Consider the following 23,186-nt stretch of genomic DNA (forward strand, 5'->3'; position numbering starts at 1 on the left):
CTTGGCGAGGACGGGCTCGCCCTCGGCGACAGTCGGGGCGGTCGTCGCCGACTCCTTGGGCGCGACGGCGTGCTTGGCGAGGCTGTCGACGAGGGGAGAGAGCGAGTCAGTGCCTGGACCTCGACGAGAAATGGCAAAGGTTGCGAGGCGAGGGAGCGGGACGAGGAGAAAAGGCGCGACCGAGACAAGGACAACGCGAGACGGGGCGTTCGACAGTTGCACGTGCTCGCTACCCCGTCCTCGTCGCCCTCGCCAATGCCCTCGAGATCAACCAGCCCATTTCCATTCCAGCCGCTGCTCCTCCTCGCCTCGGAACTGCTCGAGGGGGAACGGCTTCTCGTAGAGGCAGTGGGACGGAAGCTTACGCAGTCTTCTCCTTACCAGCCTCAAACGTCGCGACCGTCTGCGTGAAGAACTTGGCCTGGTAACGGGCGACGTTGAGCTCCTTGGCCGAGATGGCGCGCGAGCCGTCGCCGCCGGCGATGCCTGCGGCGCCGTACGCCGAGCCGCCGACGATCTCGCCGTTGTCCGAGAGCTCGGGGGCGGCAAAGCCGATCGGGACGTAGATGCTGTGAGGAGAGAGGTCAGTGCGAGGCCTCTAACTCGTCGAGGAAGGCCAGGAACCGCTTAGCTCACATGCCATGATGCGCCATGAACGGAATGGTGGTAAGCGCCGTCGATTCTTGTCCACCATGCTGCGAGGCGGTCGACGTGAAAATGCCGCCGAGCTTCCCGACGAGGGCGCCCGACGCCCAGAGGCCGCCGGTCGCGTCGAAGAAAGCCGACACCGCGGCGGGCGCACGGCCGTAGCGCGTGGGGAAGCCGAACAGGAAGCCCGAGTACTTGGTGAGGTCCTGCGGCTTGATCTCGGGGTGGTCGGCGCGAGGGGCGGCGTGCATCTTGCCGCGGATCTCGTCCTGCGAGCGGCGCCGGTCGTGAGCGCTCGTTCCGCCACCGTCGAGGAAGAACTCTAGGACGTACGCTCAGGATCTCGGGAATCTGGAGGAGGTCGACCTCGGCGCCATGGGTGCGAGCCTCCTCGGCCATGGCCTCGGCGAGGGTGCGGACGTGACCGTCTGGATGGGGGGCAAGGTGGGTCAGTGGGTCGCTCGAGAGCCGTGCAGGAGGTTGTGTGGGACGTGGCACAAGACGAGAGGGAGGTTCGACTCACAGGTCGAGTACTGCTCGTTGTTGGACGAAGGGGAGGAGGAGAGGGGAGCAAGTCAGGGCTCGGCGACGATGGCGATAGGAGGACAGGACGACGCACGTAGATGACAGCGATCTTGGCAACCCTGTGTGGCACGGTCGGGCCCAGGCGAGGCGAGGGAGAGTAGCGAGGTGGAGGGAGGCAGGTGGGAGGAGGGAGCGGGGCGAGAAGGGGGGGAACGGGGCAGGGGCAAGGTCAGTGCGGGTCGCTCAGGCAGTCGAGAGAGGGATGCAGGGCACGCACATGATGAGCTCGAGACTGGGCTTGGTGTGGTAGAGGAGGGAGGAGAGCTAGTTCGTTCGCTCCACCACCTTCTCCCCCTCGGTCCCGGCTCCGCTTGCCCTTTTCGGCCGCCTGCTTGATGAGCGGCTCGTCTTGGTCAACTTTCCAAATCAAGTCTCGTGCGGGAAGCGAGAGCGCCGCTCGGCCCCTCCAGCTTGAGGGTCAAAACGCCGCCCGCGAAGAGCTTCTTTCGCTCTCGCACGCATGGCTACGCTCGTTCCGACACAGTCATCCTCGAGTGACAGAGCTCTCGCTACAGCTGCCAAACTCGGGCCCCTCGCGAGCTCACCTCGCCGCCGTCCGGCGCGACCGCCGCGACCCTCGTCCAGAACACGCTCTCCTTGAGCCGCACCACCTCGCTCCAGCACCGGTCCTCCCACCCTGTCGCGCTCGCGATGATGTCGCCGCCGGGCACGACCTGCCCTGCTGCGCCGGGACCTGCGCCGGCGAGGGAAGGGTGCCGAGGCGGCGGCGTCGGGTGCTGCGCCGAGTCGACGACGCCGGCGCCGGTGCGTCGAGGAGGCGGTGGAGGGGGCGTCGATGGGCGAGAGACGGTGGGCGAGTTGCGCGCCGACGAGCGCGAGGGGCGCGGCGGTGCGGCAGGACCGCCTTTGCTCGACCCGGCCGAGAGCGATGTCGACGAGTCGTTCGAGTTGGCCGTGAGCGCCGGCGACACGTCTGCGCCGACACCTCGCTCGTCGCCTTCTGCGCCGCCACCGCTGCTGATGCTGCTCGCGCCGCCGAGGTCGCCGCCCTCGGGCTCGACGATGCGCGGCGTGCCCTTGTCGCTCGCGTCGTGCGTGTCCTCGGCCTCGAAATCGCGCGCCTGCACGCTCACGTCGCCCGCCTGCTGCTCGAGCCCGAGCTCGGGTTCACGCTCGTGCTCGTGCGCGCCGACTGGCCCGAGCCCGAGCCCGTCCTGCGCCTTGTCCTGCGCCGCCGGGGTCGACGACGACGCCGTTCGGGGCGTCGCCGGCTTGGACGCCGAGCTGCCGCGCACGGGCGTCTGAGGCTCGCTGCCCGAACCGCCGGCGCCGTCCCGTGCGCCTTGGCCGAAGCGGAAGCCCTCCTCAAGGAGCAGGCCTCGCTCGATGACGCGGATGTAGGTCCAGAACTCGCACACGGCCCGCAGGCGCGCGAGGCAGTACGAGGGGCAGACCGGGTAACGCTGCGTCGCCGTGTCGGACGCGCGGAACAGGTGGACGAGGAGGAGGGCGTCGTGCGGGTGGTGCGAGGCCGACGAGGCGGGAGGAGGGAACACGAACGAGTCGCTCGACGACGACGAGTGGTGGTTGTGGTACGACGACGACGTCGACGTGGCCGACGAGAACGTCGGCGTGTTGCTCGACGACGTCGAGCGCGAGAACAGGGACGAGCCAAACTTGCGCATCGTCTGGTTGACGCTCGCGACGCTCGGGACCACCTGCTGCGGCTTGAACCCGCGCACGACGCCCGAGTTGGGGAGCCACTTCTCGAGGCTGCACCCGCACAGGGCGCACTTGTCGCTCTGGAGGTCGATGCCGGCGTGGAGCGGCTCGATGAGGAGCGTGCCGTCGACAATGGCCTGGCCGATGCCGCGCCGCGACAGGAAGCCGAGCCCGGGCGCGAGGTCGAGGCGCAGCGCCGGGTCCGAGTCCTCCTCGACGCAGCGCTTGAGGAACGGCTGCGAGAGGTGCGTCGAGAGGAGGAGGTGCGGCGACAAGAGCTGGGCGGGCGAGAGCTGGACTTGGGGGGGAGGGTCGGCGGCGAACGCGCGTGCGGCGAGGCCCGGGTGCGAGAAGCTCGCGTCAACGGGGCGAGTGAGGGCGGTGACGCGAGTCTGGCGCAGGTAGGTGATGAACGACAGGAACTCGTGATACGGGAGGACCGAGGTGAGGAGGCGAGGCGCCGACAGGCCCGACGGCGACGGCTGCGCGGTCGAGATGGCGAGCGCCTTGGTGTTGAGCGGCGACAGGTGCTCGCCGTCCGAGAACATGATGGCGCCGACGTCGCCCTCGCCCGACTCGAGGCCCTCGCTCACGTCCTCCTCGACGGCCTCGCCGTGCGCCGACAGGCGCTGCTTGAGCTCGACGACCTCGGCGTCGCGCTTTTCGAGCTTGAGGACCGTCTCGCGCAGGCTGACCTGGACCTCGTCGAGGAGGGCCTGCATCGACGCGTCGGCCTCCTCGAACGAGCGCATCTTCTCCTCGGCGCGGGCCCGCGCGACGCGCTCGAACGCGACCATCTTGTTGGCCTCGGTGAACAGGTTGCTCGTGAGGCTCTCGATCTCGGTTTCGAGCGCCGTCTGGGCCTGGACGGCCGTCTCGCGGTTCTTGGTCTCCTCCATGACCTTGGTCATGAGGCGCTGCATCTCGCCCTGGACGTGGTTCTGTAGCGTGTGGGTGCAAGCGCAAAGTCAGGACATTGCTCTTGTAGAGCTCGACAGAGGGAGAGAGGCTCGGGGACGCACCTTTTCGACCCAGCCGCCGGCCTCGATCTCCTTGTCCCACTTGACCTTGTCCTGCTCGAGCTGGGCGACGCGTTGGCGCAAGCCGCGCACGGCCTCCTCGTTGTCGTGCAGGTCGTCCTCGAGCTCGCCGCGGGTCGTGTAGCTCTTTACGAGCTTCGAGTTGAGGCTCGTGACCTGGCCGGTGAGGTCGGTGATCTGGCCGCGCAGGAAGGCGACGAGCTCGTCGGGTGAGCTGGCGTCGGGCTCGTCGAGGTCGGCGTGCGAGTCGGTGCGTGGCAGGTGGAGGGACGAGGTGGATGCGGCGGGGGCAGGGTGGGCGGCAGACGAGGGTGGGGAGGAGGACGAGGGAGGGTCGGCGCCGTCTGCGCGAGCGGGGGCGTGCGGTTGCGGATGTGCGCCGTCGTGGTCGGCGTCAGGGTGGCGTGCGTCGTCGTTGGGCGTGTCGGGTGCGGCCTCGGTGTCGTGGAAGTCGTCGTTCGAGTCGGCCACGCTCGCTGCCGAGTCGGCGTGAGCGGGCGAGAACGAGGGCTCGTTGCCGGCGTCGCTGCCGGGCATGGTCAAGGTGTGCTTGCTCGCTGGCCTGGCGGGCGGTATGGACGAGCGCGAGAGGAGTGAGGAGGAGGTGGGGGACGACGACCACAGGTCTCGCCTCCAGGGGCGCTTCTGTGGTAGTTCAAAGTGTTGGATACGATCTCGAACGCTTCTTCCAGCAACTCCATCCTGCCCGCGAGGGGCGAGAGGTGCTGCAACTCGGCGGCCTCGTCCTCGAGGGAGGGACGACAGCGGCCCTGCTCTCGCCACGGCTCCTCACACGCACAGCTGCGGCCTGCCCTTGCCCGACGCGCTTGCTCTCGATCTAGCCACGCCCGCGCCGACCTTTCACAGGTGAGCCCGTCCTCTCCTCCTCCTCTCCCCTCGCCAAGATTGGCGCCGCCCGCCTCGCCTCGTCAACCCTCTCAAGCGGGTGCACGAGAGCGCGTGCCGTATCTTTGAGCCCCCAGGAGTGCTTCCGAGGCGCCGCACTGACTCTCCGGCCCTCGTACACGTCCACAGCTTGTCACCTCCTCCGCCCGCTCATCAACCCCCCGCGCTTGCCGACCACACCCGCCTCCAACACCGTCATGGGCCCGATTCTCACCCCTTCTATCCGCCGTGTTATCCAGAACATCCGCCAGGTCGGCCCCAAGCGTGCGTCCCCTCGTCTCACCCTCCCTCGTCCTCCTTCTCTCCTGCGCGCCTGCTGACCCCGACTCTCTCGCCCGGCAGAGGCATGGCGTGACCTGCAGTACATCGGCGACTTCAAGGCGGGCAAGTTTGTCGGCCAGGACGAGTGCGTCTCCCCCTCCCTGCCCGCAACGCGTCGAGCATTCTGCGCGCGCTTAGTCCGACTGACCCTCTCGCCCGCTACGCAGGCACGGCAACCGCTTCTTCGAGAACCCGGACGAGACCCTCTGGAGGCACCGCTGGGTCGACTATGCCTCGGTGCGTCCTTTGAGCCCCTTTGCCTAATGAGCGGCGGTCTAGAAAGCCGAGGACATCGTGTCGCTGACTTGCCTCGGCACCCATCTTCCCTCCCTGCCCGCCCCGCACCTCCTCCGTCGCCCGAAACAGCACGACTACAACGCGTCGCAGATCACGCCCGAATGGCACGCGTGGGTGCAGCACGTCCGCCACCTCCCGCCGACCCAGGACCCGGTCATGATCGCGTCCAAGCAGCGGTGGATGACGGTGCGTCCCGCTCGTTCCTCGCCCTCTCAAGAGCTTGCCTCTCGTCGCCCGACCCGTCACTGACCGCGTACCCTGTCGCCCTCGCTCGCCCGCAGCCCCACACGGAGAACCTGACCGGGACCCGAGGCGCGTTCAAGACGTACTCGACGACCAAGAACAAGGTCGACTCCTGGGAGCCCAAGGTGGCTGCGCGCCAGTAGCCTGTCCCCTGCCTCCTTCCTTTTCGTCGCCCTCTCGTAATCCTCGTCCCGAACCGCGTGTCCGCCTCCGTTGGGACCCTTTCGCGAGCAGCATGTCGAGAGGCTCGTCTTGCGGCAGCCCAATCACGCCTCGAGCCCTTGTCGTGGGTCGGGCGACGGGCCGCCACTCTCCGCCACTGCTTCGTCGGGTTCGCTGCCACGTGCGCGTCTCGAAGCTCGAGTTTCCCACGGTCGGTCCTCGGAGCGATCGTCGCCCTCGCACTTTTTGACCTTTCGCCTGCCGACCTCGCCTGCGCGCCCGGCACGGCCGGGCAGAGGCGATAGCGACGCTCGAGCGCTTTGTGCTAGTTCCCGAGCGAACGGCCGCCGACAGCTGCGGCCGCGCGGCGCGAGGGCAACTCGGGTCCTCCGTCGAGAGCTCTCGCAGCTCGCAGCGTGCTCTCGCTCGCTTCTTCTTCTTTCCTGCGCGCTCCTCAGACTCGCAGTGACCATGAGCTATCCCTCGAGCTCCACCTCCATCGCCATGCGCAAGCCCAAAGGCCTGTCAAAGGGCGCCGCCTGCGTGACCTGTGCGTCCTCCCTCCTTTCTCGGCCGACCCCACTCCCTCGGGACCTCGCTCACGCTCTCTCCCCTCGTCGTCACGCAGGCAAGCTGCGCAAGGTCCGCTGCGACGCCGTCAAGCCGGCGTGCACGGCGTGTCGCCGCTCGGCCCGCTGGCGCGGCGACGACGCCGTCGGATGCTGCTACGTCGAGGCGACGCCGAGGCGCAAGTCGAGCAAGTCGCACCACGACGACCTGCTGCGGCACTGCCTGCGCTCGGCGAGCGGCGACAGCACGGCGTCGTCGTCGGGCGTGTCGACACCGTCCTCGGAGCGGTCCGAGCGTGCGTCCTCCCTCTTTCTCTTCTTCCTCATCCTTTGTTCGTCGATGGCAGGCACTGACTCGCATGTTCGACCGCGCAGACCCGTTTTCAAACCCTCCCTCGCCTGCACTCCTCGACCTCGAGTCGCTCCTCGCCTTCCCAATCCCGTCCTTCCCCGCCATCACTTCTTCCACCTTCGCCCTCCCCGAGTTGCCGCCTCTCGACGGCACGTTTGCCTCGAGCCTCGATGCGTCGACCAAGGGCAAGGCGTCGAGCATGGACGCGCTGGCGTACCCGACCGACATGGACCTCGACTCGCTCCTCCTCGACTTGGCCTTGTCGCTCCCTCTCCCGACCTGGCCGCCTGCGCTCGACTCGTCGACAGTCGTCAGCGACCCGAGCTTTCCAACCATCGGCGGCGTTGCCTGCACGGCGCCTCAATACGCCTCGGACCTGGTCGCCTCGCCCTCGTCGTACCTCGACCTCGACTTCGACCTCGGCCCCTGTCCCCCTCTCTCGCCCTCATTCACCGCCTCGTTCGACTCCTTCGTCGCACCTCCACCTCCTCTCGAGCTTTCTCTACCGCAAGGGCCCGGCCTTGCGCTCGCCGAAACGAACCCTCCTGCGCCCTCCTCGACCAGGTCCCTCCCTCTCGCTCGCCGCGCCGCACGCCCCGAGCGTATCGCCATCCCCAACTCGGACCCTGCCGATCCTTTCGCGGCCGCCTTTGGCCAGGCGCTCGCCGAGCGGCTGTGCAGCGGTGCGGCGCAGCTCGAGTTGTGATTCTCCTCCCTCTCCCTCGCCTTCCCACCCTTTGTGCACCCTAGATCCGTTGTCAGTGTCGCCTGTAACGAGTCTGCTCCTTTTAGTCCTCTCTTGGTGCGAGAGGAGAGCGCCTCGAGCGCGAGCAAGTCGGGCGCTCGAGCCCCTTTGACCTTCGCGACCTCGTCGACCTCGACCCCTTCGTCCGCTTCCTTGCCTCCGCATTTGCTCGCGCCTCTTCATCGACGGACGAAGCTAGTGCTCGCCGCTGTCGACAGCTTGGATGCGCTCGCGCCCGCAGTCGCTGTCGATCCGCCTCGAGGATCCGCGTCGGCGACCGGCGTCGAGCTTCCTGGCTTGAGCGCTGACGGCGCTCGTGGCCGTCGAGGCCGACTTTGGTCAGCGTTCGTCGGGCGTGGACGGACGACGGTGCCTGCACTCAAGGGCCTGTGGTGCCTACAGCTCGTCGGTTCGCCGGCCTCGTCCTTGGCTTTCCTCTCCTCGACCTGCCTTCCACCGTCACGCTCTCCCCTCTCGCGCTCGCTCTCTGGCAGAGCCGACATCGACGTTTTCCTTCTGTGCATCCACATCGCTCAGCATGGTCTGGCGCAATCCGTCGCAGGCGACCCTCAACCGCGGCCCGGAGCCCGACGCCTCGCGACCGGCCGACCTCGAGCGCAGCAACACCGGCACCTCGATCTCGACCTTCTTCTTCGGCAAGGCGACTCGTCACACGGTCGGTCGGCGCCCCGACGGCGACAGGACCGCACCCGCTCCGCTCCTCCCCTACCTCGCCTCGCGCTCCAACGCCTCGCCCACGCTCCCCCTCCGCGCCTCGAAGCTCCTCCAGGTCGAGAAGCTTCCGCGCGACGAGCGTATCGTCGCGTGGCAGGCCGGGCGCGACGACGAGCTCGGCGGGCTCGAGCGGTGGCGCGCGCAGGTCGCGCGCGACGTGCGTTGGGAGGAGGACGAGGCCAAGTCGAAGGGCGAGGACGTGAGCGCCGTCGTCAGCGACTTCCAGAGCATGTTGGAGACGTCGCGTACGTCCTCTCTCTCGCTCTCGAGGGCGTCCAGCAGCAGTACACTGACGAGCAAACTCGCCCGCAGTCTTCTCAACTTCGTTCGCGGTCGGGTCGCTCAAGCTCCCTCCGTCGCCGCTACAGCCCGACTCGCCCGTCGAGCACCTCGACCCGCTACATCGCGACTCGATGACGCTCCCGCCCGACGTGCACGCCGACGACGAGATCGAGCGGGACGAGAACGGCTTTCCTTTCCCTCCTCCTCGCGACGCCTCTCTCGCCGCCGACCAGCCGCGCACCATCGTCCGCAACGAGATAGACCTCGTCCCGCCGACGGCATACCGGTTCCCGACGAGCGCCGTCCCGCCGACGCCGCCGTTCCCCTCCCTCGTCCGCGTCGAGACCGCTCCGCCGTCCCCCATCTCGCCGCACGAGCACGTCTCGCCTCCTCCTCGATCGTCCTCCCTCCCGTTCCACGACCTCCTGCGCGTCTATCCATGCCCATCGCCCTCCCTCTCAACACCCTCGCCCTCGTCGCTCGCCCCCTCTCCCTCGCACACGCTCCCGCCGCACTGCGGCCTCGTCCCGCCGAAAGCGGCCGCGCTCCTCGGCCTGTTCGACCCCTCGGCCCCCCTCCTGCGCCACGGCGCGACGGCAAGCCGAGCGCGCAACGACAGCGGCGACGCTGGGCGAGCGACGGCGGCCGAGAGCGCCGGATACCGCGACTCGCTCGACTTGACCGACGCGGGCACGACGTCGTCGGCGCTCGTCGCGCCGAGCTACGGGACGGGTTTGAGCCTCGGCACCGGGCCCGGCGGCGGGTACCGCTCGGCGGCGGTCGGCGTCGCGCACGCGCACGCGCACGGCTCGAGCCTGTCGTCGCTCGCGTACTCGGCGCCGACGAGCTACGGCGGCGGCGGCACGGGCGGCGGCGACGGCGCTCGACGGCCCAAGCTGTCGCTCGACATGACACGCGGCGCGCCTCGCCTCGTCGCGAGCCCGTCGACGCCGGCGGCGAGGTCCGGCTCGGGGAAGGGGCTCGTGCTCCACCGCGCCGGCATGTCGTCCCTCCCCGAGCTGCACCACCCGCCCTCGTCGTCCATGTCGTCCTCCTCTCGCGACCCGCACGCCCACCGCTCGATCCACCCGGCGCCGGCGGCGCCCTGGGCGACCTGGGAGGCTGTCGAGCACGGCGACGAGCTCGAGGAGCTCGACCTCGACTCGAGCGCGTCCTCGTGCGACGCCGAGTCGGCCGTCGACGGCTTCAATTTTGGGGCGCTCGCGCACCGCGTCGTCGGAGCGAGGCGCAGGAGGAAGAGCAGCTTCAAGTGACGTGGCGCGCGGCGGCGGCGGGGCGACGAGGGACGAGGTGCGCGGGCTCGCGATGCCGGGCAAGGTAGAGCGTTGGTGGCAGGAGGAGGAAGGGGAGGAGCTGGCGGAGGAGGAGAGGGTGGCGCCGTGCGGACGCTCGTGCGCAGCTTGAGCCGAGGCGGCAGTCGCGCCGGCGGGCTCGTGCGCGCTTTGAGCGGCCGCAGGACTGAGGCGATCGAGCGCAAGGCGCCGACGTCGGACGCCACGGGCGAGCAGGCGGTGCTCGACCGGCGCGCGAGGAGGAGGACGAGGGACGAGTGGGAATTCGGGAGCGCGGCGATTGACGGGAGGATGCGGCGGTGAGGGGGCGTGCGACGGCTCTGAACCTGTAGCGACTCAAACACAAACAGACACTGCGATCAGTTGGCTCATCGGTCGCTGCTCTCTCGGTCTCGGTGCGAGGCGAGAGGGATAGTGCGATGCTTCTTTTTGCGAGGTCCGACTGCTACGAGGAGGGGGTAACGAAAGGTTTACTTGGCCTCGAGAATGGCCTGGACGATGTCGCCCTGGGCCGTCTTGAGCGCCTTGACGGCTGCGAGGGCGTGAGAGAAGAGGGTCAGTCGAGGGACGGAGGGAGGGGAGGACAAGGCAAGGCGGCGAGACGGGGACGCACCCTTTGCCCGGTCGCAGTTGGCCTGGCTCATGACGACGTTGATGTCGTCCTCCTCGAGGCCCGACTCGTCGACGTCGCCCTCGTCGGCGGCGTCGGTGGCCGGGGCCTTGCCCTCGGCGACCGAGCCCTCGCCGGCCTGCTGCTGCTGGAGCTGGGCCTGCTGCTGCTGGAACTGCTCCTGCTGAGCCATCTGGTTGATCTGGGCGAACGGGTTGGCGCTCGGGTCCTCGGGCTTGCCCTCGCCAAAGACGATGTAGCAGTCCGAGATGGGCCTGCGCGAGTGAGGTCTGGTGAGCGGGTCCGAGGGGGGACACAGTGAGGGGGGAGACGCACGACTTGAAGACCTCGGGCGAGCTGATGGCGACGAGAGCCTGCAACGAGGGGGACAGGGTTCAGCTGATGAGAGTGGGAGGAGGGAGGAGCGAGAGGTGGGAGGACTGACGCCCTTGGGCTTCTTGATGACGACACGGTTGATGCCCTCGACCTTCTTGAGGCCGAGCTTGGAGAGGGCTGCGAGGTGCAACGAGGTGAGCTGGGAGTTGGGCGGGGTGGGAGAGGTGGGAGGAGAGAGGGAGACGGACCACGGCGGGCCTTGGTCTCGCCACGGCCGAGGGCCGAGTTGGCGTCGGCGACAGTGTTGCCGTTCTCGAGCTGGGCGTCAGACATGATGTGGGAGGGTAGCTTTGAGCGTGTGGGTGGAGGGGGAGGATGAGGGGAGGGAGGGGAGGACGAGACGAGACGAGCTTCCCCTCGACCGCAACACCCTCACCGCCTCGCTCTGTCACCCTGGCGTGGACTGTCCAGGACAAGCTCGTGCTCCCCGCTCTCTTGGCCCTCGCTCTCGTCGTCGCCCTCGTCGTCGTCGACCACTCCGCCGACAAGCTGCTCCCCGCGACCCGACTCCGTCTCTCGCTCGCCCACCTCGCCAGTACCGCCGCTGCGACCTCGACCATGGCCACCCCGACCTACCTCGACAAGCTCGCACGCGACAAGCGCGACTTTGTCGCCGCCCTCGACACCGGCACCGCCCAACACTGGGTCGTCGCAGTCGGCAACGAGGCAGGAGGTGCGTCTCTCCCTCCTTCTCCCTCTCTAGCCTCGAGCACACCCTCACTGTGACACACACAGACCTCGACTCTCTCGCGTCGGCCCTCGCCTACGCCCACTTTGCCGCACAACGCGAGCCCGCCTCGTCCGCCCGCCGCTTTGTCCCCCTCGTCCTCACCGCCCGCACCGACCTGCACCTCCGTCCAGAGAACGTCCTCGCCCTCGAGGCAGCAGGCGTCACGAGCGACCTCCTCGTCACCATCGACGACCTCCCGAAACCCTCGTCCCCTCCCTCGACCCTCGCCCCAGGCGCCAGCTTCGCCCTCGTCGACCACAACTCGCTCCTCGCCCCCTTTCGCTCCAACCCGTCCGACCCGTCCGACCCGACAGACGACGCGCGCGTCGCGTCCATCGTCGACCACCACGCCGACGAGGGCCGGCACCTCGGCGCGAGCCCGCGCCGGATCGAGGTGACGGGCAGCTGCGCGTCGCTCGTCGCCGACCACTTTCTCGGCACGGCCGCCGACGGCAACGTGCACGGCGAGCTCGACGTCCCGACAGCCCTCGCCGACCTCCTCTTGTCGTCCATCATGATCGACACGCGCCTCAAGCTCGTTGCCGACGGCGGCAAGGCGACCCCGCTCGACGTCTCGGCGCTGCACGCCCTCCTCCCGCTCTCGTCCTTCGCCACCTCGACCACCTCGTCCAGCATCAACGCCTCGTCCCCCTCGGCGACCGACCCGCCCTCGTCGGCCGCGCTCGCCGCGCTCAAGGCGCACAACGACCGCCTCGGCCGCGCCAAGGAGGACGTCGCGCACCTCTCTGCGCGCGACCTCCTGCGGCGCGACTACAAGGAGTACCTCGTGTCGGGCGTGCGCTACGGCCTGAGCACGGTCCCGCTCGCGCTGTCGACCCTCCTCGAGGCCGACCCGTCGCCGTCGATCGCGCGCGCGGACCGCGTCACGCAGCTCGTCGCCGCCGTGCGCACCTGGATGGACGAGCGCGAGCTCGACATGGCCGGCGTCCTGACGAGCTACGTCCACGTCAAGCGCAAGAGCGGCAAGGAGGGCAAGCACCGCCGCGAGTTTGCCCTCGTCCTGCGCGGCCGGGCGGCAAACGCGGCGGCGCTCGAGGGCGTGTTCGAGACGCTCGAGGGCGACGACGTGCTCGAGCTCAAGGAGTGGAAGGACGCGAGCGAGTACGGCGTCGCCGAGGGCGGGTGGGGCGAGGGCGAGCGCGCCGACAGGTGGCGCATCTGGCAGCAGGGCAACGACCGCGCGACGAGGAAGCAGGTCGCGCCGAGCATGAAGGGCGCCGTCGAGCTCGCGGTTGGGGCCGAGGGCGGCGAGGCGTAGCTGGGCTTGCGCTTCTCTCTCGAGAGAGGACGGGCGGCGAAACATGGACGCTCAGTTTCAGTGCCCTCAAGTGCGAGCGTGCGAGCGAGAGCGAGTCTAGAAAGGCACCCGCGTCCCGAGTCCTCGCCGCTCAGCCTCGTCAACGACGAGCCTCGTGATGGCGACGTCCATCCCGCCGACCCCGACACACTTGAACAAGCTCCTCCCGCTGCTCCTCAACTGCTCGACCCGCTCCCTCGTCTCGTCGTCGTCGCGCAGGCCGCCACTCGCCGGGTCGAGCAGCGCGCCGACCTCGACGAGCTGTGCCACCGTGACGTGCGCCGCGATGAGCTCGCCCGCCTCGGCGAGGCAGGCCGGCGCCGAGTCGACGAGGAGGGTCGGGATGTGCGGCGCGGACGGCGAGGCGGGCGAGGGCGCGATGAGGGAAGGAGGGAACTCGCGCATCAAGGGCGTGTAGGAGCCGACTGTGAGTGCGAGGGCGTACGCGTCAGGGAGGGCCCGAGAGAGTCGAGACGAGGAGAGAGAGGGGGACGCACTCGCGTTGATGTGCACGCCCGGCTTGAGCGCCTCGAGCGAGAAGAGAGGCTCGGTCGAGGGGACGCAGCTGTTCGAGGCACCGAGAGGGAGGGAGAGTGCGTCGTCGGCATTGACTCGAGAGGGCCTGAGCGCGAGAGGAACGAGCCGACGCACGTGCAGATGATGTCGGCGCCCTCGACGACGTCGTCGGCCCGGTCGCTCGTCACGGCGTGTGCGACAATCTTGCTGAACTCGGCTTGCATGCGGTCGAGGAGCGCTTGCGCTCGAGGCGAGATCGAGCGGACGACGAAAGTGACCGAGGAGATCGAGGGAAACAGCTGAAGGATGAGGCCTGTGGCGCCGCATTAGGGTCAGTATCAGTCTCGAGTCGAGAGAAAAGGAGAGAGGGAGAGAGGAGAGACGCACGAGCGTGGTAGTAGGCCTGAGTCCCGGAGCCGAAGACGACGAGCGAGGTGGACGACGGGTCGGCCAGGAGCTTTGTCGCGAGTGCAGAGGCGGCACTGCAGGGAATGAGGTGACGTCAGGTTACACTATGGTGACGGCATGAAGAGAAGAAGAGGGACGCACGCTGTCCGGATGCCTGTCAAATCGGCGGCGTTGACGCAGGCTCGGGTGAGCCCGCTCGCCTCGTCGAACAGGAGCGTGGTGGCGGGCAGTCCCGGTATGCTACACGTCGGTTTGGGCACGCTCACGACCTTGACGGCGGTTGCAGGACCCTGTGCGCGTCGAGAGAGGTGTGCGTCAGTCTCAAAAAAGGAGGGATGGGCGCGAGCGCTCGACACGAGCGAGAGGGGACGGACCTCGGACGTGGTAAGCCTCGACGGCATGTACAGGGTCTTGTGCAGCGCAGACTCGGTCGCGACGCGCTGTGGAACAACGCAGGGTGAGCTCGTCGCGTCCAGGGAACGTGCTGAGAGGGCGGGTCCGAGGACGCACTTGAGGGTTCTGGATGGCGAGCGGGTCGACGGCCGGATTGGAGATGGCGGCCATTGTCTTACCGAGCATGGTGCACTGCGAGCCGAGGCGGTTAGGGAGGATGCGCGGTCGAGTGGGGGCGGAAGAGGGGGAGGGGGAGGACGGACGAACGAGTCGGCAGGGACCGAGGCGGTGACGGTAGCGACGTCGCCGGCCGAGAGGACGAGGAGGGACATGGTGGGGCGTGGCTGCTTGACACTGGTCCCGAGCGCGGCTCGAGGAGAAGCGAGAGGACGACGAGGAGGACGGCTCGAGCGAGGGTGGCACCGAGGCGTGGTTGCGCGAGTGTGCCGGTGCAAGAGTAGCTTGTCGAGCTGGTAGCAGGCTCCCAGGCGGTCCAGGAGGAGCGAGTCGAGGAGCAGGGTGCGTGAGTCGTCGCGTCTCGGGTGTCGGCCCTCTCGCTCCCGTCCTCGTCGCCTCCACCTCGCAGAGCGTGTACTAGCTGCTCGAACCGCCAGCTACTGCCTCTACCTCGACCCGGCCGAGCCCGCGACCACCACAGCCATGTGCGTCGCCCCTCTCTCGCTCCTCCCCCGCCTCATCACCGTTCCACCCTCGACCCTCGCTCCCCTCGCCCACCCAGCCCCAGGAGGGCATGCAGCTCACCGCGCTGTACTCCACAGGTCCGCCTTCCTCTCGTCCATGGGCATCGGCGCCCGCAACAACAACAGCGCCCGCAGCCCGTCTCGTCCCCCCGCAGCCACCCCCCCTCCTCCGCCTCCGCCTCAAGCCTCGCAGCCGCAACCAGGCCAGGGCTACTCGAACGCGCCCTTGCCTCGAGCCCAACCCGCCAACGGTCCCGCCCAGTCGGCCAACAAGCAGTCGAGCCCGCTCTACCTGTGCTACCCCTTTGTCAAGGCCGCCCTCGTCAAGGGCAACTTCAAGACCATCGTCGCCCTCCCCAAATGTCCGTCCCCCCTTCCTCCCTCTCGTGCCGGAACGGGCTTCCTGACTGCCGGCGACGGCTTCCTTGCAGACGTCGACGTCAACGAGTGGGTCGCCGTCAACCGTGAGCCCTCCTGTCCTCCTCGGCCCTCTCTCTCTCGCGCGCGCGACCTTGGCAGCTGACACGCTCGCCCCTCACAGTCGTCGACCTGTTCAACAACCTCAACCTGTTCTACGCCGTCGTCACCGAGTTCTGCACCGTCGAGAACAACCCGACCATGTCGGCCGGCCCGGGGTGCGTCTCGCTCTGCCTCGTCGGCCGCGGTCTCTCTCACGAGAGCGACCCGCTGACTAGCCCTCGCGTGCGTGTGCAGCATGGACTACACGTGGATCGACGCGAGCCGCAAGCGGGTCAAGCTCCCGGCGCCGCAGTACATCGACTACGTCCTGACCTGGGTCGAGGGCTTGATCAAGGACGAGGCCGTCTTCCCGACCAAGGCCGGCCGCGAGTTCTCGCCCAACTTTCCCTCGGTCGCGCGCCACATCTACACGCAGCTCCTGCGCATCTTTGCCCACCTGTACCACGCCCACTACGAGGTCTACGTGCACCTGAGCATGGAGGGCCACCTCAACAGCCTGTTTGCCCACTTCCTCACCTTCGGCCGCGAGTTCGACCTCCTCGAGCCCAAAGAGTGCCGCGCCCCGAAGGAGGGGTGGCCTTTCGTCATCGGCGACCTCATGGACGTGCGTCGCGACTCTCCCTCTCTCCTCACGGCCCGGCGGCGCGCACTCCTGGTGTGCGCGCTGTCCTCGGCCTGTAGTCGTGGGTGGTCCTGACTCTCTCCTCGTACCGCAGGCATGGCGCGGTCTCGGCATCCTCGAGCCCTAGACGGCGTGGCACGCGCCCGTCAGGCAGGTCCTGCTCGCGCCCTCGTTCCCTGTGCGTCCCACTTTGCCCCCTCTTTCACGTCTCGCCGAGCGCCACTGACCTCGTCGACATCCCGCAGCCTCTCGCACCCACCTCACGCTCTCGCCGCATCCTCTTGCCGACCCTTCTCTCCCTCCACCTCTTCGCATCCGTAGCATTCCCTCCCTCTCTTGCCGAGTTGCTGTATTTCGACGACCGCTCTCGTTCTCTCTCGAGTCTCGCTGCGCACGTGCGAGAGCGAAAAGATGAGACTGGGCTGGTTGCGTGCGGAAACCTGTGCGGTCCTCCTCACGCCGACCCTGGTCAGCTCGTCGTCGCTTTTCCGCGCCGGCCCAGCTCCAGTCGAGCACCGCCCGCCGCCTACCTGGACCATGGTGCGTCCCGACTGTGCCCTGATGAGCCTCGCGGTCCAGTCCACTGACAGCTTGCTCCTCCCCTCGCCTCCACTCGTCCTTCCCTCTCGCCTCGTCCGACCCTGGTCCCGCCTCGTCGCCATCTCGTCCACGGTCACGCTCGGCGCACTCGCCGTGGCGGTGCAGGACGAGGAAGCTACCCCTGCATGCGGCTCGGGCTCGCCGTACGACGGTAACCTCGGTCTGCGAGTCGGCGCCATCTTCCTCATCCTCGTGCGTCCCCGCCCTCTCTCCCGACCCGTCGTGCAACCCACACCGACCTCTTGACTCGCCTACGCAGGTCACGAGCGGCTGCGGCACCCTCTTCCCGGTGCGCTGGACCCCATCTCTCCCTCCCCTCCTCGCCCAGAGAGGCTGACCCTCGCTCCGGCCACAGGTCCTCGCCCGTCGAACGCGATTGCGCATCAGCGAGTACGTGTACAACAGCTTCAAGTACTTTGGCAGCGGCGTCATCATCGCGACCGCCTTCATCCACGTGCGTCCCCCTCCCCCTGCGCGCCCCTCGAAACGAGCGCGCCTGACCCACCTCTCCTCCTCGCAGCTCTTGGCGCCAGCTTTCGATGCACTCGGCAGTGACTGCTTGACCGGCGCATGGACCGGTGCGTCTCTCGTTCCTCCCGCCTCGTCCCCTCACCCGGAGAGAACTGACCGTTCCTGCTCCTTCCCACTCGCGCAGAGTACGACTGGGCACCCGCGATCGCCATGGCCTCGGTCTTTGGCATCTTCCTCCTCGAGCTCATCGCGACGCGCATGGGCCGCTCGTTCCTCCAGAAGCGTGGCCTCAAGGAGCACGACCCGCACCGCGCGCGCGGCAACGAGGTCGTCGGGCACACGGGCCACGGCACGCACGCGCCGCCGAGCGGGACGACGACGGGCCTGGCGAGCGCGGGAGTGGCGCCGGCTGTTGCTGGTGCGGGTGCGGATGCGGGCGCGGCGGGCGAGAGCATCGAGACGGTCAAGAGCCGGGACGCGGTCGTGCAGCCGCAGGGCGACCTCGAGGCGGGAGGCGAGCTCAAGCCGCACGCGCATGGGCACGCGCACGACGGCGAGGACGAGGACGAGGAGCTGCAGGAGAGCGCGGTCGCGCAAATCATCGGCGTCGCGATCCTCGAGACGGGCGTCCTCTTCCACTCGTGCGTCCTCCTCTCTTGCTCTCTCTTCCTTCCCTCCCCTCCCCCTTCCTCCATCTCTCCTTCTCTCTCTCTCTATCATGTTCGCGCCCGTACTCAGAGCGCCCGAAACTGACTTTCTGCCCTCGCCGACAGCTTCGTCATCGGCCTCACGCTCGCTGTGAGCGACAACCTCGGCCCGCTTCTCGCGGTCCTCACCTTCCACCAGACGTTTGAGGGCATCGGTCTCGGCAGCCGGCTGTCGGTCCTGCCGTTGCCGCGCAAGTACAACTACGGTGCGTCCAGCTCTCCCCTTTCGCCGTCGAGCAGGTCCTGACCATGACTCTCTTGCAGTCCCGATTGTCGCAGCTCTCGTGTACGCCTGCACTACGCCTCTCGGCATCGCCGTCGGCCTCGGCATCCGCACGACGTGAGCCCATTCTCCCTTTTCCCCTCGACGAGGCCACGTGTCTCCTCTCTCGCCCTGTCAAAGCCACGAGACTGACTCTCGCTCGCTCGTCTGCAGCTACAACCCCGAGTCAGCCGTCGCGAACATCGTCGCCGGCACGCTCGACGCGACCTCGGCGGGCATCCTCCTGTGGGCCGGCCTGGTCGAATGCCTCGCGCACGACTTTGTCTTCTCGACCGCAAGTGCGTCCTCACCTTTCTCTCTGTCTCTCTCTCTTCTCTCGCTCCTCCTCGAGGCGACGTCCTGACGCTCTCGCTCCCCGCAGTGGCCGAGGCGTCCAACGGCGAGGTGTCGTTCGCCGTCTTCTTCCTCCTCCTCGGCGCCGGCTTGATGGCGCTCCTCGGCCGGTGGGCATAGACGTTTCCCTCGCGACATACAGCACCTCCGTCCGTCCATACCCTGTCTGTAGATCAGCTGCATCGCTCGAGAGAAGGAGCTGCAACCACTGCTTCGCATCCAGCAGCGTGCGCCGGCTCGAGAGACTCTCCTTTCGCGAGCTCATTGTCCCAGAGGAGCTGCAGCTGCTTCGTGGACAGCTTCTGTTGCCAATCACGCGCTCGAACAGCCGAGCGAGCCACTGCGAGCCGGACGTCGGCGCGAGCGGGAAGTCGGCACCTCTTCCCTCTCCCCTCGACCACCTCGTCGCTCTGAGTGAGGCACCGCTGCCCTCAGCAGGTGGAGGACCTTGCTGCAGAGCCCTCAGCATGGCCGCCGAGCCCAGCCTGGGCGTCAACCCGTCCCTCCTCACCCTCGACCCCGGTCCGCCCGTCGATGAACTCGGTGCAGCACCGGCCGCGCTCTCGCGAGAGGCGACGCCGGAGGAGGGCGTCTACATCGTCGGTGCGTCCCATCCCTGATCCTCTGGCGTTCCAGTCGGCAGGCAACTGACCCATGCTCGACCCCCTCACCTCCTCTCGCCCCACCCCCGCGCCGCCCTCGACATCCCCCTCTACAGACAAGATCGTCGACTTTTGCCGACACGACAACAAGGACAAGGTGCCGCAGGACCAGTGGATCGACCCGCAGCGTCGCTGGGAGATCCGTTACCTCGTCTCGTGCGTCCTCGAGCGCCTCTCCTCCCCACTTGCGGCGAGTTGTACTGACTCGATCTTGCGCTCGGCGAGCAGGTGGATTGACTATGGCCCAGAGGAGTGTGTCCTCCACGACTTGGGCGACCATCGGGCCCCTCTTCGCCGTTCAGAGCTGATCCTCCTCCCTGCCCGCCGTGCCGCAGCAACTCGTGGGAGCCGCGCGAGATGTTCGAGTCCTGGGTCGAGTCGTACGACCAAAACATCGCCGACATCGAGGCCGCCGACCCGGCGCACCCCAAGCTCGCCGCTCTCGAGAGGGAGGTCAAGCGGCTCAACTCGCGCTGGCGCAAGCAGGAGAAGGAGCGCAAGCGCGAGGAGCGCGCCGGGCGCAAGGTCAAGCCGGCGGAGCGCAAGGTCAAGGAGGAGGAGAAGGACAAGGGCGAGGAGCTCGAGGGCCAGGGCGAGGGCAAGAGCCGGGCGCAGCAGGACGAGGGCAAGGCGGACGACCGTGGAGGGCCCAAGCCGGTGCGTCCCGACTTGACTCTCCACCTCTGCGCATTATTTCGTCATACTAATGTGTACGTGAGCGTTCGCAGAAGCGCACGAGGTCGAGCACGTCGCGCGCCAACTCGGCGGCGTCGAGTTCGACCCTGGCGGGCAGGCCTGCAGGCCCGCCCCCGACGAGAACTCGCCGTACCCGCCGCTCGGCCGTCGACGGCGACATCGACCCCAACGCGTGGCACGAGTACCTCGAGACGAACGCGCCCCCGTCGCTGCGCAAGCTCCGGTTCACGCCGCCGCCCGAGCGCGACGCCAACGGCCGGCTGGTCTCGCCGCCGTCCGACAGCGAGCGCGGCAACATCGTCGACGAGCGCGTGGCGAGCAGCTCGGTCGGCCTCGGCATCGCCGGTGCGGGCGCCGAGGACACCGACATGGGCGAGGCGGCGTCGGCGCCGGCTCGAGCGACGGTCGGGACCGCCAGCCAGCTCCTCGCCGGTCGTGACGCTCACGAGCAGCGCCGCTCGACGATGACTGCCGGCGGCTTCGCCGGCAGTGACGACGGCGAGGGCAGCGACGACGCGGTCGCGGCTCGGCCCACGTCGTCGAGCGTCCCGACCGCCGGCTTCGGCGGGTTCGCCCACGACGACGACGACGAGAGCGACGACGCCGGCGCGGGCCCTTACTTCCCGCACCTCGTCCCGCTCGTCCCGTCACCGTCGCAGCAGCCGAGCCTGTACGTCGCCCAGGCCCAGGGTGTCGCCGGCTCCGCCAGCCTGTCGCACGACGTCAAGCCCGACCTCGTCTCGCCTCGTCTCGACGCCGACTACCCGATGGAGGCGACGACGGTCGGCCCGGCGCAGGAGGACGGCGCGACCTGGCGCGATGACGAGCGCGACGGCGAGCACGAGCGCGCGCCCGCCGCCTCGGCGTCGACCGCCCTTGGGCAGGCCGGCGGGTTCGCCGACAGCGGCAGCAGCGACGAGGAGCCGCTCGCCGACGTCGTCGCCGCTCGGGCCGCCCGGCGGCCACTCGCGAGCGCACTCGCCGACGCCGAGGACGAGGACGAGAAGCCGCACGTGTCGGCGTCGCGGCCCGTCGCGCGTCGAGTTTGGGCGGGCGACAGCTCCGACGACGACGACGACTTCGTCATCGTCGATGCACATGCGCCGCCTGCAGCTCTGCCCCCGTCGTCGTCGTCGGCGCCGGCGGCTCGGCCGGCTCAGCCGTCCGGCGGGTTCGCCCAGGACAGCGACGACGACGACGCCGCCATGTCGCCGCCGCTTCAAGCGCCGGCCGTCTCGCCGCCGCCGCCGCAGCAGCAGCAGCAGCAGCAGCCGGTCGCCGCCCCGAGCAACATCCCGCTCGCTCAGCCGGCCGAGTCAACCCGGTCCGAGGGCGACGGCGCCTCGACTTTGACGACCAACGTCCCCCTTCTCGTCAACTCGACCTCGTCCAGTCGCGCTAGCGCGAGCCGGCGCCGGTCGCCGTCGCCCGAGCAGCCAAGTCGCCCGTCGACCGGCGGCCCGCCGTCGAAAAGGGCGCGCACGAGCAAGGACGTGCGCTCTGCAGGCGTCGACAGCTCGGGCGACGGCTCTCGCGACATGTCGCCGCCGACCAACTCGCGTGCTCAGCAGCTCAAGCGGCTCAAGATCCCCCGCATCGGCCAAAAGCCTCCCGCACCTCCTCCACCTCAGCCTCCCCCCTCGTCTGCGCCCTCGCCTGCCGCCGACACCAACCTCCTGCCCGCTCACTCGCCGATCGCGATGGCCGCCGGCGACCGAGGGCAGCCCGTGTCGGCCATCTCGAGCGAGACGTCCTCGAGCGACGCGCACGCCCGCAAAGTCCTCGACCCGTTCAACCATGGCGTCAAGCGCGCCAAGAGCTCGGGCGGCTACATGATCATCAACGCCGACCTTTTGCGCGACAAGAAGCTGTCGTCTTCACTCGCGCCGGGCGCGCGGTATCCGCCCGACGTCGTCACCGAGGTCGACAAGATCCGCCACCTGTGGGGCATCCGGACGCCCGGCGTGCCCGTGTTCGGCGTGTACGACTTTGACGGCGCCATGCACCTCGACGGCGAGCCTCGCGAGGTCTACATCACGGCGCCACCCGACGAGAACGTCGCCGGCCGCGACAAGAGCGCTCGGGCCCACCTGTACGACTATGAGGCGCTCCAGCTCGTCCTGTCGTCCATCAAGGGCGTCAAACAAGCCGACTCGGCGCGCGACTCGGTCACGGCCGTCTTTGTCCACGCGTCGCAGCTCGGCAAGGTCGGCCGGTTCCCGGACGGCCTCCTCGCGCTCGAGCGCTTCCGAATGGCCGAGAACGCCGTCTTCTTCGTGTACGGCGCAGGCGAGGACCGCAAGAGGGCGATGCGCCCCTTCTGGTTGCCGAGTGCGTCCCCTTTTCGTCGTCGTCGCCGTCGTCGTACCCCTTGGCCGCGATCGAGACTCCTGACCTCGATTTCCTCCTCCAGTGACGGCGTTCTCGTTCACGTCGGCGGCGTTCTACCTCAACCCGGCCCGCATCTCGGCGCTCATCAACGAGGCGCCCAAGATGTTCTCGAACCTCGGCCACCGCACCCAGTTCCCGTGGATCCCGTCGCAGTACTTCCTCCGCGGCGGCGCGTTCGGTCCCGCCGCCGACATGGACGGTCGCGAGCCTCGTGTCCCGCAGCAGCAAAAGTCCGTCCGTCTCCTCGTGCCCCTTGTCGAGCCCCGACCTGATGAGCTCTCGCCCACGCAGATCCGCCCGTACGGTCGACCTCCACTCGCTCGCCCACGAGGGCAAGCTCGCCGTCGCCGCCGTCGCGCCATGCAGTACAAGGTCTCGCAAGTCGATGGGCTTCCCCGACCTCGACGACGGCCCGGGCTACCACGACGAGAGGTGGGCGCTGCTCGACAAGACGTACCCTCCCTCTCAGTGCTTCGTCGACCTCAACCGGCTCCAGCAGTTCGTCTGCGCTTGGCGGGCCGACTACACGCAAGTGTGCGTCCACTTTTTCGCCTCGACTCTACCTGTCGGACGCCTTGACGAGCCTGCACTGACCTCTCGACCTTGCAGTCGCCGTTGGCTCGTCATCGCCACGCCCGAGGAGTTGGCCACATGCTCGGCGCTCGACGGCGTGCGTGAACTCTCTCTTTCGTGCCCGTCGGTACCGTCACTGACTTCGTGGCACGGCGCAGATCTACCTCTTGTCGGTCGAACATGCTGAGGATGCCCTCGGGCTCGCTTGATTTTCCCTCGTCCTCGCGCCTCTTTCTCTCCCCCTCTCTTTTGTTAGCGCGTCCTCCCAGCTTGCGTCTCGCCTTCCTTGTGTAGTTTCCCTTGTTGATGGTCATTCCCTATGATATGCAACCAGACTTTCGAGCGAGCGTTTTTCCCCACTTGGCCGTCGCACTTCGGCTCGGCACGGCTCGCCGACCTTGGCCTCTCCTCTCCC

General features: G+C 68.5%; 11 protein-coding genes across 11 annotated transcripts; 7 read left to right on the forward strand and 4 right to left on the reverse strand.

Moving 5' to 3' along the window:
• Positions 1 to 189: 189 nt before the first annotated feature.
• RHOBADRAFT_36925 (uncharacterized protein) lies at positions 190 to 1,472 on the reverse strand. Its single transcript, XM_018413398.1, has 6 exons — positions 1,451 to 1,472; positions 1,268 to 1,292; positions 1,172 to 1,181; positions 982 to 1,076; positions 637 to 917; positions 190 to 569 (listed from the first exon to the last, which is right to left on the reverse strand). Coding segments are annotated over exons 1-6 (621 nt in total). The 5' UTR covers positions 1,453 to 1,472; the 3' UTR covers positions 190 to 361.
• Positions 1,473 to 3,647: 2,175 nt separating this feature from the next.
• Positions 3,648 to 4,178, reverse strand: RHOBADRAFT_2766 (uncharacterized protein; the record flags this gene model as incomplete). Its single annotated transcript, XM_018412797.1, has 2 exons — positions 3,648 to 3,857; positions 4,008 to 4,178. Coding segments are annotated over 2 exons (381 nt in total), but the record flags the coding sequence as incomplete, so codon positions are not given.
• A 559-nt stretch (positions 4,179 to 4,737) lies between these two features.
• On the forward strand, positions 4,738 to 5,934 carry RHOBADRAFT_66515 (uncharacterized protein). The gene is made up of 6 exons (XM_018418994.1): positions 4,738 to 4,823; positions 4,992 to 5,126; positions 5,205 to 5,268; positions 5,351 to 5,420; positions 5,550 to 5,666; positions 5,762 to 5,934. The coding sequence occupies exons 2-6, from the start codon at positions 5,060 to 5,062 to the stop codon at positions 5,864 to 5,866; spliced, it is 423 nt and encodes a 140-aa protein (XP_018271006.1). The 5' UTR covers positions 4,738 to 4,823; positions 4,992 to 5,059; the 3' UTR covers positions 5,867 to 5,934.
• A 422-nt stretch (positions 5,935 to 6,356) lies between these two features.
• RHOBADRAFT_53876 (uncharacterized protein) lies at positions 6,357 to 7,598 on the forward strand (the record flags this gene model as incomplete). Its single annotated transcript, XM_018417040.1, has 3 exons — positions 6,357 to 6,435; positions 6,514 to 6,750; positions 6,830 to 7,598. 3 exons carry the CDS (start codon positions 6,357 to 6,359, stop codon positions 7,510 to 7,512), a joined length of 999 nt encoding a protein of 332 aa, XP_018271007.1. The 3' UTR covers positions 7,513 to 7,598.
• A 491-nt stretch (positions 7,599 to 8,089) lies between these two features.
• On the forward strand, positions 8,090 to 9,842 carry RHOBADRAFT_44476 (uncharacterized protein; the record flags this gene model as incomplete). The annotated part of the gene is made up of 2 exons (XM_018414418.1): positions 8,090 to 8,531; positions 8,599 to 9,842. 2 exons carry the CDS (start codon positions 8,090 to 8,092, stop codon positions 9,840 to 9,842), a joined length of 1,686 nt encoding a protein of 561 aa, XP_018271008.1.
• A 447-nt stretch (positions 9,843 to 10,289) lies between these two features.
• On the reverse strand, positions 10,290 to 11,177 carry RHOBADRAFT_66517 (uncharacterized protein). Its single transcript, XM_018418995.1, has 5 exons — positions 11,076 to 11,177; positions 10,937 to 11,004; positions 10,828 to 10,865; positions 10,495 to 10,766; positions 10,290 to 10,413 (listed from the first exon to the last, which is right to left on the reverse strand). The coding sequence occupies exons 1-5, from the start codon at positions 11,158 to 11,160 to the stop codon at positions 10,352 to 10,354; spliced, it is 525 nt and encodes a 174-aa protein (XP_018271009.1). The 5' UTR covers positions 11,161 to 11,177; the 3' UTR covers positions 10,290 to 10,351.
• Positions 11,178 to 11,445: 268 nt separating this feature from the next.
• RHOBADRAFT_44478 (uncharacterized protein) lies at positions 11,446 to 12,896 on the forward strand (the record flags this gene model as incomplete). The annotated part of the gene is made up of 2 exons (XM_018414419.1): positions 11,446 to 11,560; positions 11,623 to 12,896. 2 exons carry the CDS (start codon positions 11,446 to 11,448, stop codon positions 12,894 to 12,896), a joined length of 1,389 nt encoding a protein of 462 aa, XP_018271010.1.
• A 32-nt stretch (positions 12,897 to 12,928) lies between these two features.
• Positions 12,929 to 14,584, reverse strand: RHOBADRAFT_53879 (uncharacterized protein; the record flags this gene model as incomplete). Its single annotated transcript, XM_018417041.1, has 8 exons — positions 12,929 to 13,360; positions 13,433 to 13,500; positions 13,587 to 13,764; positions 13,839 to 13,933; positions 14,001 to 14,149; positions 14,234 to 14,299; positions 14,370 to 14,444; positions 14,516 to 14,584. The coding sequence occupies 8 exons, from the start codon at positions 14,582 to 14,584 to the stop codon at positions 12,993 to 12,995; spliced, it is 1,068 nt and encodes a 355-aa protein (XP_018271011.1). The 3' UTR covers positions 12,929 to 12,992.
• A 242-nt stretch (positions 14,585 to 14,826) lies between these two features.
• On the forward strand, positions 14,827 to 16,433 carry RHOBADRAFT_53880 (uncharacterized protein). The gene is made up of 7 exons (XM_018417042.1): positions 14,827 to 14,914; positions 15,032 to 15,315; positions 15,385 to 15,417; positions 15,495 to 15,588; positions 15,668 to 16,037; positions 16,150 to 16,233; positions 16,301 to 16,433. Coding segments are annotated over exons 1-6 (816 nt in total). The 5' UTR covers positions 14,827 to 14,912; the 3' UTR covers positions 16,183 to 16,233; positions 16,301 to 16,433.
• Positions 16,434 to 16,592: 159 nt separating this feature from the next.
• RHOBADRAFT_65116 (uncharacterized protein) lies at positions 16,593 to 18,670 on the forward strand (the record flags this gene model as incomplete). The annotated part of the gene is made up of 10 exons (XM_018418648.1): positions 16,593 to 16,595; positions 16,761 to 16,847; positions 16,915 to 16,944; positions 17,011 to 17,109; positions 17,176 to 17,233; positions 17,311 to 17,767; positions 17,900 to 18,039; positions 18,098 to 18,173; positions 18,270 to 18,394; positions 18,478 to 18,670. The coding sequence occupies 10 exons, from the start codon at positions 16,593 to 16,595 to the stop codon at positions 18,567 to 18,569; spliced, it is 1,167 nt and encodes a 388-aa protein (XP_018271013.1). The 3' UTR covers positions 18,570 to 18,670.
• A 246-nt stretch (positions 18,671 to 18,916) lies between these two features.
• Positions 18,917 to 23,120, forward strand: RHOBADRAFT_53882 (uncharacterized protein; the record flags this gene model as incomplete). The annotated part of the gene is made up of 9 exons (XM_018417043.1): positions 18,917 to 19,052; positions 19,168 to 19,267; positions 19,340 to 19,363; positions 19,447 to 19,768; positions 19,840 to 22,138; positions 22,221 to 22,428; positions 22,490 to 22,732; positions 22,808 to 22,868; positions 22,930 to 23,120. 9 exons carry the CDS (start codon positions 18,917 to 18,919, stop codon positions 22,978 to 22,980), a joined length of 3,444 nt encoding a protein of 1,147 aa, XP_018271014.1. The 3' UTR covers positions 22,981 to 23,120.
• Positions 23,121 to 23,186: the final 66 nt, after the last annotated feature.

This window comes from Rhodotorula graminis (assembly GCF_001329695.1).
Source record: "Rhodotorula graminis WP1 unplaced genomic scaffold RHOBAscaffold_7, whole genome shotgun sequence".
Classification (NCBI taxonomy): Eukaryota; Fungi; Basidiomycota; class Microbotryomycetes; order Sporidiobolales; family Sporidiobolaceae; genus Rhodotorula; species Rhodotorula graminis.

What these genes read in the sequence shown, in the direction of transcription:
- RHOBADRAFT_53880 (XM_018417042.1), top strand. An exon ending in CGAGTGGGTCGCCGTCAACC is followed by an intron (nt 15,418 to 15,494) that starts GTGAGCCCTCCT and finishes CGCCCCTCACAG; the next exon opens with TCGTCGACCTGTTCAACAAC. An exon ending in ACCATGTCGGCCGGCCCGGG is followed by an intron (nt 15,589 to 15,667) that starts GTGCGTCTCGCT and finishes GTGCGTGTGCAG; the next exon opens with CATGGACTACACGTGGATCG.
- RHOBADRAFT_36925 (XM_018413398.1), bottom strand. An exon ending in AGATTCCCGAGATCCTGAGC is followed by an intron (nt 918 to 981) that starts GTACGTCCTAGA and finishes CGCCGCTCGCAG; the next exon opens with GACGAGATCCGCGGCAAGAT. An exon ending in TTCATGGCGCATCATGGCAT is followed by an intron (nt 570 to 636) that starts GTGAGCTAAGCG and finishes CTCTCCTCACAG; the next exon opens with CATCTACGTCCCGATCGGCT.
- RHOBADRAFT_66517 (XM_018418995.1), bottom strand. Translation starts at nt 11,160, where the DNA reads ATGTCTGACGCCCAGCTCGAGAACGGCAACACTGTCGCCGACGCCAAC. An exon ending in CGAGACCAAGGCCCGCCGTG is followed by an intron (nt 11,005 to 11,075) that starts GTCCGTCTCCCT and finishes TGCACCTCGCAG; the next exon opens with CCCTCTCCAAGCTCGGCCTC. An exon ending in CAACTGCGACCGGGCAAAGG is followed by an intron (nt 10,414 to 10,494) that starts GTGCGTCCCCGT and finishes ACGCCCTCGCAG; the next exon opens with CCGTCAAGGCGCTCAAGACG.
- RHOBADRAFT_66515 (XM_018418994.1), top strand. Translation starts at nt 5,060, where the DNA reads ATGGGCCCGATTCTCACCCCTTCTATCCGCCGTGTTATCCAGAACATC. An exon ending in CCGCCAGGTCGGCCCCAAGC is followed by an intron (nt 5,127 to 5,204) that starts GTGCGTCCCCTC and finishes CTCGCCCGGCAG; the next exon opens with AGGCATGGCGTGACCTGCAG. An exon ending in GCTGGGTCGACTATGCCTCG is followed by an intron (nt 5,421 to 5,549) that starts GTGCGTCCTTTG and finishes CGCCCGAAACAG; the next exon opens with CACGACTACAACGCGTCGCA.